Genomic DNA, 13,042 nt, shown 5'->3' with positions numbered 1-13,042 from the left:
CAAGGTAAGTCTAAGACAAGCTAAACTGATAAACATTTATTGGCATTTGTTTGATTGTTTGTTTCTTGGTCTTTTTGTTGTTTTGGTTTTATCAGAATACCTACTGCAACTGTCATATAATCAATCATATAGACAGCACAGATGTTAATTTATATTTTTGTTATTTGTATAATTTGTGATTGTGTTTCAGGTCATGTAGGTCATGGTGAGGTCAGTCTTGCGTCTGGCGGGCTGACACAGGTGGCTCCTCCATCCCTCCAGCCTTTGCGTCTTGCGGGGCTGGCAGGCCTTGGTTGCGTCTGGCGCCTTGGCTTGAGGCAGTAGTTTTAGCGTCTTGCTGAACTACATGCCTAGGGATGTGTACATATTGTAAATAGTTTAGTTTTAGTTAGTTAGTTAGTTCTCCATCTCTCCAGCCTTAGCGTCTTGCGGGGCTGGCAGGCCTTGGTTGCGTCTGGCGCCTTGGCTTGAGGCAGTAGTTTTAGCGTCATGCGGAACTACTCGCCTAGGGATGTGAGTTGTAAATAGTTAGTTTAGTTTTAGTTAGTTAGCTCTCCATCTCTCCAGCCTTTGCGTCTTGCGGGGCTGGCAGGCCTTGGTTGCGTCTGGCGCCTTGGCTTGAGGCAGTAGTTTTAGCGTCATGCGGAACTACTCGCCTAGGGATGTGAGTTTTAAATAGTTTAGTTTTAGTTTAAATCCAATCATATTATCAACAGTGGAGTCACCCAGAACATGCCAGAGCTCTCTGTCAAGCCCGCCTCACAAGATCCTCTCACTGCCGCTCCAGAGGTTCCTGCCACTGGCGTCCAGATCCCAGAGATCCATGTCACAGATCCATCAGGGGTTTCAGTCATGGACACAGAGCTCTTTTATTCAGCCACCTTTGGTCAGGAAGTCCCTGTGAAGGGTGATAAAGGTTCTTGTCACTGCTGCAGCAGAAGCTGCTGAGGCTCCAAAGAGGTTCCTCATTCAAAAGCTCCAAGATGCCCTTCGCTAGTCCCAGAGGTCCCTCACACTGGAGCTCCAAGGGTTCCTGCCACAGGCAGACGGGTCCCAAAGAAATCTGGGCGGCTTCAGAAATCAATGTAAATGCCGCCCTGCTGCTCCAGGACCTGCTGAGATCAGAGAGGTCAGAGTACCAGGCATCACAGATGTCAGTCGACAGGGTACGTTTTCAGAGCCACCCTGGTTCCAGAGCTGAAGGTCCCGGGCTGAAGGTTCCTGCTGCTGCTGCAACCCCAGAACCTGCTATGTTTCCAGAGCTCTGTGTCATGACAGCTCAAGTTGCAAAACTTCCTAGAGGATTCTGACACAGTCAGGTCACACTGACACCCGCCATGTCCACCACAAAGGTTCCTCTCATAAAGGGAAAGAACAGAAAGAAGTTCCAGTTAAGGCCGCCCCAGTGTTTGCGGTCGTAGCCTCAGCCAGCGCTGGTGTTAAAGGCAGCTTCAGTCCCAGAGCTCCTCTCTCAACCTCCCTGGTCCCAGAGGTTCCTGCTAAAGCCGCTCTGGTCTGAGAGGATTCTGTCACAGATGCCAGTGTTTCCTGTCACTGCTGTGATTCATCCATAAATACATTACAAATGTGTGCCACAATAAAAATACTATGTGATTGTGAAAATACACAAAAATGTGTTGTTTTAATGGGAAAACGTAATCTGGAAATAATAACTATACCTATGATGATTATGCTTTGAATAATAAACTCACCAGGTAAGTAATACCAGGTAAGTAACATCTTAAAGGCATTACACTATGCTTTAAGTCCTGTAACAGTTTCATAAATGCTTGTCAGTATGTTCGGCAGTACACGCTAACATGTTTATGTATTTCAATATATTTGTAAGTACACATTTGTAATGTTAAAGATGCAATTTAGTACTTTTAAATTATATCAGCTTTTAGTATGTTAGTTAAATTATTAAGATGTTAGTTAAATTAAATGTTAGTTAAATTAAATTATTTTAACTTTTAGTATGTAATTTAACACATTTAGCAAAAAATTACATTATTACAAAGTTTACTTAAGTGTGTTAAGAAGCAGTCATGAAGTTTACTCTCTTTAAGTTTGCTGTAAGAGACATTATATTTCAATAAATCTATACTACCTTTAAGTAGTTATTTTTAAATATGAGATTTGAAGTAAACCGCAAGTGCACATTCAGTACAGTTAGGCACAGTATCTAATACAGTTTATCTAATACAGTATATATTGCAACAAATAAGGTCAAAGCACATTAGGACATAAACACAATTGCGAGTTATAAAGTCAGAATTGCGTGATAAATTCACAGTTGAGTTATAAAGTCAGAATTTGCAAGATATAAACTCACAATTATGACTTTATTTCTCAGAGAGTTTGTCAATTTTGAGACAAAAGTCATAATTGTGTTTTTTATCTCACAACTCTGACTTTATATCGACAATTCTAAAAAAAAAAAAAAAAAGAATTGCGAGTTTGTAACAAGCAATTGTGAGAGAAAATCTGAATTTCCAATTACCTTTCAGAATTGCGAGATACAAACTCACAATTCTGACTTTTTTTCTCAGAATTGATATAAACTCAATTGTAAGTTATAAAGTCAGAATTTGCAAGATATAAATTTACAATTCTGACTTTATTTCTCAGAATAGCTACTTTTTTCTCAGAATTGTGAGTTTAAGACAATTTATATCTTTGTATCACAATTCTGACTTTCTCTCTCAATTTCAAATTGATATCACAATTAAGAACAAAAATTGTGAGATAAAAAGTTGCAATTAACTTTTTTTAATTTAGTGGTGAAAATGGGCTTTTATACATATCTATGTGTTTCCTTAATTATTGTCTTCATTGTGTTTTTGCATTGTTGTTGTTGCAGGCGTGAGAAGTTGTCATGCAATAACAGTCACAAAGAAACAACGTGAAACATTCAAGGATAACTTTAATTGTACCACATGAAATTCACAGAGCTGACTGATGGAGTTTTTTCTTCTTGCTTTACATTTTTGTAAAAACAATATGGGAGTAGTCCCTGTGGCCCAATGGATAAAATATATTCAACACTAGAATGAACTGGCAAAATGGGATATAAATACTCCTAAGGCTATTCATAAAACACTTCGGAGGTCATCCCTGAGTCCTCATCTGTTATCATGAGTCCGTATACTAGTTTTGAGCTGCTCATTACTGTGTTTTCTTCTTTTCCAGGCCTTTGACTTGTCCCTCCAGTCTGCTGATTCGGCTTTCCAGATTTCCCCCTGTCCCACCGCCGCTGCTCGTGGCGACTCCAAACACAGCACAGATGAGCACTAGTAGAATCACTCTCACTGTAGTGAGTTCGGTGGCGGCGGCGGGGTCACCGACGATCCGCACAAACAGCCACAGCACTACAACCGCTTTAATCAGCCAAAACACTCGCCTTACAAGTGATACGGTGACTCGCAGCAACAAAGACAGGAGCCAGTAACTGATCAGAGCCAGCAAACCCCACTTGGTCACAGCAGACACTCCCTCAGCGGTGAAATGAGGCACTGATATTGTCTCTTTAAATTAGACACACAGAAAGAAAAAAAACATGTTAATTGGGTGAAGGAATTTCTAAGGTTTTTAAAGTGGTTGATGTTTTGGGTGGTGCTAGGGAGTTCCTACTAGTGTTGGTCTATTGCGTTTTTTGTTATATCATCTGCTGGGCGAAAATTATAGGTCACATCACATAAGGTTGGATTACACTATAATCTGAGCAACATGATAACTATAACTATATTATGTCCACACCAACAAATATTAACATTATGTGTATAAGCTTTAAATGCTCAAGCTTGTTAAAGTCAAAAAGATTCTGATTTGCTGTCAATATCTTTGTCTTCATACAGAGGTTGCATCCTTTGAAGGGTGGATTCGAAGACCGGATGTGTCACAACAAAGGCTGTCCCAATTCAAAGGCTCCTTCAAATGCAGCCTTGAAATGCGTCCTACAACCAATGGATCCTTCATGCCCCAGACTATCCCACTTTTCACTGCACGCTGGTGACGGCAGTGTTGGATTACACTTTTGAATGTATGTATTGGGTTTCAACTAATTTGAATATTTAAAAATAAAGATGTTAGAAAAAGACATTAAATTGGTTTAAATGTTGTCATCATCAGGGCTGACAGCCTTGTGGGTAATGCATCAACAAAACAGATCTGTCTGTTCTACACTGTTCTATCATAATAAAGGCAAATATCCCTTTAAAATAAAAATTTTAAATAAAAAATCTTAACATATCTTAAAAGGAACTAAAAAAGGAAACTTTGCTTCCTTTGCTTCTGTAAACAAAAGTCTGCTGGATTGCCACTCTCTTTTGAACGCATTAGGGATGGGCAATATCTTATCGTTTGCGATATACCGGTAAATTTTTTCCGCACAATAAGAATTAGTCTTCCTGTGATAATAACGATATAGTCTAGTTGTTGACATATTTCTGTGTGCGACAGTACAGGTATGTGCCAAAAAATTAGAATATTGAGGGAAAGTCCATTTATTTCAATAATTTGTTTCAAATAGTGAAACTTGTATGTTATATTAGTTCACTACACACAAAGTTAAATATTTCAAGCCTTTATTTCTTTCAATTTTGATGATTATGGATTGATGGGTGTGGGTTGTGCAGAAGTCTGATCCATAATCATTAAAACTGAAACAAATAAAAGGCTTGAAATATTTCACTTGGTGTGTAGTGAACTAATATAACATACAAGTTTCACTTTTTGAAACAAATTATTGAAATAAATGGACTTTCCCTCAATATTCTAATTTTTTGGCACATACCTGTACATAGTAACATGCTGAAAGCGGATGTGAAACTAGTATATCGCTAAATGAGGAGCTCCAGTCTAGAACTGGTTTGGTTAAAACTGTACAGTGCGACAAAAATCGGCCTGAGCCTTGAATAATGTAGGCTACAAATAATGTACTAGTAGCACGTGTGCGATCCAGTTTTGCTTGTGTATAAGATATAATCTATTGACATGCTTTTTTCTCCAAATTAACTTAATAACATAGTGGAGTGTTTGAAATAACCTTTTGATATCAGACGTGGTTTCATATCACAGAATGAGGCCAATTCATACTATTTTATAGTATTATAAAGGCTATGTTGATTAGCATTGAATTATTAATGTACTTTATTCTTATAAAAAATACCAAGATTGCTTGAAGAACACAGACAAACCATATATTGTAGCCATCGTATGTTTATTGTCTTCGGTTGTGTTTTATTCAGCTACAGCGATAACTGGATTAGAGATTCCTGAAGCGTTGTCAGTACTGTTGCTTCTGCCATAAAGCTACGAGCATATGTGGAGTTTCTGCGCAAGGGCGCCCTCCGGCTTCCGAATCAGAAAGAGCTTTATTACCAAGTGTGTTGTATTACACACAAGGAATTCATCTTGGTGTTAGGAGCTTCCAGTACAAAAAGTAAAAAAATAAAAATAAAATCACATTCCAGTGAATTAAACAGTCATTACAATACACTATATTTTGGGTAAAAATAGGAAAGATAATACTTTTCTCTAAAGAAACAGGATTCCCTGAATTATCGTCACTGATATCATTATCGCAAAAAATACCAGAAATTATTGTGATAAATTTTTAAGCCCATTTCGCCCATCCCTAGAATGCATGTATGACAGTCAAACTAGAGATTACGGTTTTAAGTTTTAAATATGGATATTTTCAAACATAGATTCACTTCAGAAGGCCTTTATTAAACCCCTGGAGCTGTGTGGAGTACTTTTTATGATGGATGGATGCACTTTTTTGGACTTCAAAATCTCAACACCCATTCACTGCCATTATAAAGCTTGGAAGAGCCAGGACATTTTTAATATAACTACGATTGTATTTGTCTGAAAGAAGAAAGTCATAAACACCTAGGATGACTTGAGGGTGAGTAAATCATGGGGTAATTTTAATTTTTGGGTGAACTATCCCTTTAAGATGCCATTTCATAGAGGAAAAACCTCCATGTGATTTATCTTTTAATTCATTACACTTAAGTAAATTAATTTTTGAGAATATATATGCATATTTCAGTTAAACAACATTTTTTAAACATTTAGATTTAGATCAACAAGACACGACCTTTACTCACCATTCACTCCTGTAGCTCTGAGAATCTCAGACACATACACAGCAATGACATTCAGTCCACTGGCAGCTCCTTCAGCAACAAACTTCAGCAACATTTCAAAAAACTAAAGAAAAAATGAAGGAAAAGAACAGTGATTAGATCCCAGAACGTGTCTATGTAGTGCAAACTGTTGTTTTTCGTCCAGAGGGCGGTGTATATCTGATCTCAACTCATAGATCACTGCCCATAGCTGATCATTAACTAACACACTATCTGACAGAGTGACGCAATGCACATGTGATTTAATTAAAGCAATGCTTCAGGTTCAATACAAGTTCTAGCCAGCATATGTGACATGCTGTCTAATGTATGTCTAAGGGGGCAAGACACTAACAACACTATACAGTGGTTCCCCTAGGATTCCAGGTTTAGGTGGGGGGGGATTACCAACGGTACGGTACTTTTTCGGTACATCACTCACTGTGTAATAACAAAAACATTTATTTCAGTGAAAAGTCGAAGAAATCTCAATTTCAACATTTTGAACAATAGGGTCCTACAGTCTTTTTCTTTCTTTTTTTTCAGAAATTCTTGTGTGTTTTAATTTTTCTGATAATCAAATACAGGCATTAAATATTTATTTATTTTTAATGAAATGAAAATTAAACCTTTTTATTTGTTGCCAGTTTTCTGTTATTATTATAATTTCTGCATTTAATTGTTTAATTAAATTTTTCCAGAAAGAGGAATATTTAAACACCTACATTATACTGTACAAAAGTAATACAAGTTCAAAGTAAACAAGCGGGACGTGACACTCATTCATTCAATAGTTGACAGGAGTGACAGGCAAATGAAGCCTCGTGAAGAACCGAGAATTTCCTCTGACTGTTTCGGGAAAAGATTCAAAGCTTCGAGAGTAACAGCGCGATCTGGTGGTTAGTAAAAAATAAAGCAGCCAAAAGACTAAAGCTCCGTCGGAAGAAGCATTCACCACAATTTCCACAGATCGATCCATGTTATATGCACAAATAAAAGCCTAACAGTGTGTGTGTTTGTTTGTTGAATTTCTGACTCTGGTCAATTAATTTACCCATTGAATAGTGCCATTAAATGCCAGTACAAATATCAATATGATGTAATATAAGAATAATGTACACATATATTAATTGCATATGGCATATATTTAATTTTCTTGAAATAATATGTATTCTTCATAGTACTTGTATGACTGGGTATTTAAAAATGTAATTATTAAATAGGTCCCAATGAAAATGTGCTCACAAAGTAAGCTCCATTTCGCAAACAGTTGACTGTGCAAGCCTTTAAAGTAACGTTATACGCATTCAGAATCTGCACATAGTCACTGTCTAGTTGTCTTTGTTTTCAAGTGCGCAATTCACTGCATTCGCTGTTCTTCTGGTGGCGGTTATCAAACAGCGTTGCATTGCTGCGGGCGCCCCCTTCTAGATTGAAGGTGATTTACCTGTATTCATTGTAAGGCCTCATGCACCGAACCGAGATGCCGGTATCGTGACGGTTTGGTACGAATACATGTATCGTTACACCCCTAATATATATATATTTATAATGCCAAACTACTTAACACGGTTTTCCTTTCAGAATTTTTATTCTTTTAATTTTCATTATGATCAGGACATTTGTACCACCCAGACATTTTGTTCCTTTATAAAAAATTAAATGAATAATTTGATTTTTATGATAAAAGACATGTTTGAAGTCACTAGGTAAAAAATTGCACTTTTAATGTATTTCTGAAAAAAAAAAAAAAAAAATATATATATATATATATATATATATATATATATATATAAAATAGATCTGGACAAAATGAGCATCATGTCACTGACTCTAACACAATATTTGGCTCATAGTTTATTATATGTGTTAAGCTGGTAAATCACATTTCCACTGTTGCTTTTACATTTAAAGAAGTTACATTTTAGTTTAGACAATATCAAATGAATAATTTTGAATATTTTTGGTACATGCATTTCTTTAATAATCATCGGTTTTAATTTGGTACTTGATCATCGTTACAGTTTAAATAACACATTTTTTTGTATGGAGCAATCAGTGTAAGAGTTTCTGTGAAAGCTGTGCAATTCTGATTTTAAACATGATTTTTACATATGTTTTTCATGTTTTTACATATGGAGGGATGAGGTGGAAAAAAAGCATGCTAGATACCAAGAGCTTCACTTGTACTGAACCCGAAACATTATTTTAAGGGGTGAGAACAGATGACCGGGATCAAGATTAATTTGTGAATGTGCAAAGAGCACAAACTTGCAAATTAGGTATCTAGTTTGATAGGCTATAAGGAAGTGGGATAAAATCTTTAACAGTATTTATGTCAGAGCACATCACAATACAAATAGAGCTAAGTGTGTGTGCATGAGTGTGTGTGTGTGTGAGCAAATCTGCCAGAGTGACAGCTGGGCATCCTGCTTAACTTTATCACTTACAGACATGCACAGATATCACACATACATTACTTGTGATCAAATAGACACGCTCTCTGACACAAGGTCACCTCATTTGGTGAAGCTCGAACACAAACAACCAAAAACAGTGTGCATGACTTCATAAAGGAAGTCAATGAGAAAATAATCACTGCACAAAGCAGCACTGTTTGCCATTCTGGGCGGGAGCCACCAAACACTTGAGCACCTGTTCTGGCATTTTTTCTTGGTAGCAGTTGTCGCTTTCACACAGACAGTAACATTGAAGTGTGTGTCAAAACAAGTGCACAAATCAGTTCATGTGACTGCTTTGACATGAGCTCTGACACTTTTACTTGTTCTTACCATTGCGACAGAATAGATGTTCTCTGGGCCAAACACTGAGTCAAGGTACAACACAGCATTCTGGGTCAAAGAGAGGCGGGGGCGGTTGGGTGAGGGGGACATAAGCAGAGGAAATTAGGGCAAAGGATGAGCAGAGGAGAGGAAAGGGTTAAAGGAGGATTAACAAGTAGAGAACAAGGATAAAAGTGGGGAGAGAAATGTGAATACCACATAACACAAAGATAAGCATTTATTAGGGAGTAAGAGAAGTGAAGGTCCAGTTACAAAGTAATCAGAATTCATTAAGGTAGAATTCAAAAGTTTTTGTTTTGCATAGAGAGTCTCATGCTTCTCAGATGATTCTCCTGAGGCTAAAAATCTGTGTAATCTCATATTTCTCCTCTAGAGTTTCAATGTGTGCTCCGATTTACCAAAGCACACAATTCTGTAATCAAGATTTCAATATGAACTCTAATATTCCTCATCAAATTGTCTTTATATTCAGCAAACGTTGTATCTTTTTCGTTTGGAGAAACATCTGAGGCAAAGTTGGTACTTCAGTAAATCATAACCAAGAACCTCATAGATCATATAAGTTGCGAAAGAGCAACACCTCTATGGAATATTTTAAAGTCAAATTTGAGTAATATTTTCCTGTGGAAAGTGCAGAATAAGTAGATGAAAAAAAAAAGTTACCTCAACACAAATCTCAATCACATGGGGGCCAACAATGGACTCCACGTATTTTCTCAACCCGTCCAGAGGCTCCAGAACAACAGACCCAAAATCAGAGCCTGAGGTGAACTCTTCAGCAAACCCATGACACAAAACCGAACGAACCAGAAGCAAAAACCCACAGAAAAGCAGCTTTTCCGAACTTCCAGAGGCAACGTTGTAAGCAAACATCCTTAAAAACCCGGAGCAACACGCGGCTCAGAGATAGTTTTGAAAAAGACACTAAAAAAATCGATGTGCGACAATAATAGTTTTGACTAGCGGTCGTCTTTGTGTTTTATTAACCTTGGGGGAAAAACTACAAAAAATACAACCGATTCTTTCAGACAAAACTAAACCTAGTTCATGGCTAAGCAAATTCAGGCGTGTCAAAAAACAATAAGCAAACAAAAACTCAACTGAACAAACACAACTGCATGACACACGCTGAGCTCCTCATATATATTACTAAAATTAAGTTGTCAAAGACAGTCGCTTCAAGTAGTCCGGAACGCGCTTGCAAAGGGCACTTAAAAATAGCGTCTGGATGACTGTATATGGTGTCGTACAACAAAGCGTTAAGTCGATATGGATAAAATAAGATACAGTTTAATTTAGAAACGTCTAATGCAAAAAAGTTATCTTCGCACAAGTCTGTTTTCTGAGTATCCGAAATGAATCCAGGTTGTGAGGATCTGTGTGGATGTTACGGGTGTCTGAGGAACTCCGCTCCAGTGCGATTGAGGAAAGTTTGAATACGGTTATGCCTCCGCCTCCTGCATTCCTGTGTCAGGCACGAGAAACCCGTGCACACGGTGCTGGCACTGCAAACCAACGACGCGATAGTATCGCTGGCTCAAGTAGGCGAGGTGTTACTAGATGTACAGAAGCGCCCGAGGTGCGTGGAGATCTGCACGCCGGGACATGTGCTTTTTTCACATAGCCTTGTTCGACTGACACAGGGTTATCTAAGACCAAATACGAATAGAGAGACAGGAGAAAATAAACAAACTTTAGTGAATCACAAATTCACAATGAGTTATTAGCATTTCTACAGTACTGCAGGTCTTATCATATATCAAAATTGAATAACATCACACTTACAATTATATCGAAGCCCGTTTCCGCCACTGAAAAAAATAAAGGTAATTGCGACTTTTTTTCTCGCAATTTCGAGTTTATATCTCGCAAATCTGACATTTTTGTTTTTATCAGAATTGTGCGATAAACTTGCAAGTGCGAGTTACACGTCAGAATTGTGAGATATAAACTCGCAATTCTGAGAAATAAATTCAGAATTGCGATATACAGGTGCATCTCAATAAATTAGAATGTCGTGGAAAAGTTCATTTATTTCAGTAATTCAACTCAAATGCTGAAACTCGTGTATTAAATTCAATGCACACAGACTGAAGTAGTTTGTCTTTTAATTGTGATGATTTTGGCTCACATTTAACAAAAACCCACCAATTCACTATCTCAACAAATTAGAATACTTCATAAGACCAATTTTTAGTGAATTGTTGGCCTTCTGGAAAGTATGTTCATTTACTGTATATGTACTCAATACTTGGTAGGGGCTCCTTTTGCTTTAATTACTGCCTCAGTTTGGTGTGGCATGGAGGTGATCAGTCTGTGGCACTGCTGAGGTGCTATGGAAGCCCAGGTTTCTTTGACAGTGGCCTTCAGCTCATCTGCATTTTTCGATCTCTTGTTTCTCATTTTCCTCTTGACAATTCAGGTCTGGTGAGTTTGCTTTTGGCAGTGTGGGCAGGTGCCAAATCCTGCTGGAAAATGAATTCAGCATCTTTAAAAAGCTGGTCAGCAGATGATAGCATGAAGTGCTCTAAAATTTCTTGGTAAACAGGTGCAGTGACTTTGGTTTTCAAAAAACACAGTGGACCAACACCAGCAGATGACATTGCACCCCAAATCATCACAGACTGTGGAAACTTAACACTGGACTTCAAGCAACTCTCCACCCTTCCTCCAGACTCTAGGACCTTGGTTTCCAAATGAAATACAAAACTTGCTCTCATCTGAAAAGAGGACTTTGGACGCTTCTGATGTTGTTTGTGGTTCAGGAGTGGCTTAACAAGAGGAATACGAGAACTGTAACCAAATTCCTTGACACGTCTGTGTGTGGTGGCTCTTGATGCCTTGACCCCAGCCTCAGTCCATTCCTTGTGAAGTTCACCCAAATTCTTGAATCGATTTTGCTTGACAAGCCTCTCAAGGCTGCGGTTCTCTCGGTTGGTTGTGCATCTTTTTCTTCCATACTTTTTTCTTCCACTCAACCTTCTGTTAACATGCTTGGATACAGCACTCTGTGAACAGCCAGCTTCTTTGGCAATGAATGTTTGTGGCTTACCCTCCTTGTGAAGGGAGTTTATATCTCACAATTTTGAGGGGGAAAAAAGTCAGAATTACGAGAAAAAAAAAGTCAGAATTGCAAGATAAAAACTCGCATTTGCTAGAAAAGTAAGAATTGTGCATTAAATATCTTGCAGTGTTGACTCTATTTCTCGTAATTGTGTTTATATCACGCCATTCTGAGAAAAAAGTGAGAATTGTGACTTTATATCTCACAGTTCTGAGGAAAATAAAGTCAGAATTGTGAGTTTGTATCACGCAATCCAGAGAAAGTCAAAATTGTGAGATATAACCTTTTTTATTTTTCATTCAGCGGATTTATTTATTTATTTATTTTTTAATTGAGATTTATACATCAAAAGCTGAATTAACAAGCTTTCCATTGATGGTTTGTTAGGACGTGACAGGACAATATTTGGGATACAACTATTTTAAAATCTGGAATATGAGGGTGCAAAAAAATCAAAGTATTGAGAATATCGCCTTTAAATTTGTCCAAATGACGTTCTTAGCAGTACATATTACTAATCAACAATTATGTTTTGATATATTTACTGTGGGAAATTTACAAAATATCTTCATGAAACATGATAATTAATATCCTAATGATTTTTGCCATAAAAGAAAAATCGATAATTTTGACCTATACAACGTATTTTTGGCTATTGCTACAAATATACCCATGCTACTTAAGACTGGTTTTGTGGTCCAGAGTCACATATTTAAAAATGAGGTAACACTATTTTACAGTGTCACTGTTACATGTATTTACTATAATAGTGTCGGGTAAATTACTCTAAAATAAATTAATTATTAGCTGCTAATTACATCTTAAACAATTACTGTATTCATTACTCTCTTTGAAAAGTATGGCATTATTTATTACTTACTAAATCCTACATCAGCCTGGACCATTTGAACTGCTCTTAATTCTTTTAAATAAACAATAGAAAGTTGCATTAATCATTATATTTAAAGGAACAAGGTTACACTAAAAACACATTTTAACTTAGATGTTAAATTTAAATTCAGTATTGTTTTATATAG

The 13,042-nt window shown here is 37.1% G+C and overlaps 1 protein-coding gene across 2 annotated transcripts; it reads right to left on the bottom strand.

Annotated features, from left to right (window-relative positions):
• Window positions 1–2,909: 2,909 nt before the first annotated feature.
• On the bottom strand, window positions 2,910–10,470 carry si:dkey-74k8.3 (transmembrane protein 109). Of its 2 annotated transcripts, XM_051128137.1 has the most exons (4): window positions 9,605–10,470; window positions 8,930–8,989; window positions 6,120–6,222; window positions 2,910–3,527 (listed from the first exon to the last, which is right to left on the bottom strand). In XM_051128137.1, exons 1-4 carry the CDS (start codon window positions 9,812–9,814, stop codon window positions 3,169–3,171), a joined length of 732 nt encoding a protein of 243 aa, XP_050984094.1. In that variant the 5' UTR covers window positions 9,815–10,470; the 3' UTR covers window positions 2,910–3,168. The 2 variants fall into 2 exon arrangements, with proteins under 2 accessions (XP_050984094.1, XP_050984095.1); XM_051128138.1 differs by lacking the exon at window positions 8,930–8,989 and having other exon boundaries at window positions 9,605–10,456.
• Window positions 10,471–13,042: the final 2,572 nt, after the last annotated feature.

This window comes from Labeo rohita, chromosome 14, assembly GCF_022985175.1.
Source record: "Labeo rohita strain BAU-BD-2019 chromosome 14, IGBB_LRoh.1.0, whole genome shotgun sequence".
Classification (NCBI taxonomy): domain Eukaryota; kingdom Metazoa; phylum Chordata; class Actinopteri; order Cypriniformes; family Cyprinidae; genus Labeo; species Labeo rohita.
This window is presented reverse-complemented; position numbering and strand designations above follow the sequence as displayed.

Coding starts and splice junctions, on each gene's coding strand:
- si:dkey-74k8.3 (XM_051128137.1), bottom strand. CDS start 9,814: ATGTTTGCTTACAACGTTGCCTCTGGAAGTTCGGAAAAGCTGCTTTTC. Junction 6,223..8,929: donor ACATCTATTCTGTCGCAATG/GTAAGAACAAGT, acceptor TTTTTTCTTTAG/TTTTTTGAAATGTTGCTGAA. Junction 3,528..6,119: donor CAGAGCTACAGGAGTGAATG/GTGAGTAAAGGT, acceptor TCTAATTTAAAG/AGACAATATCAGTGCCTCAT.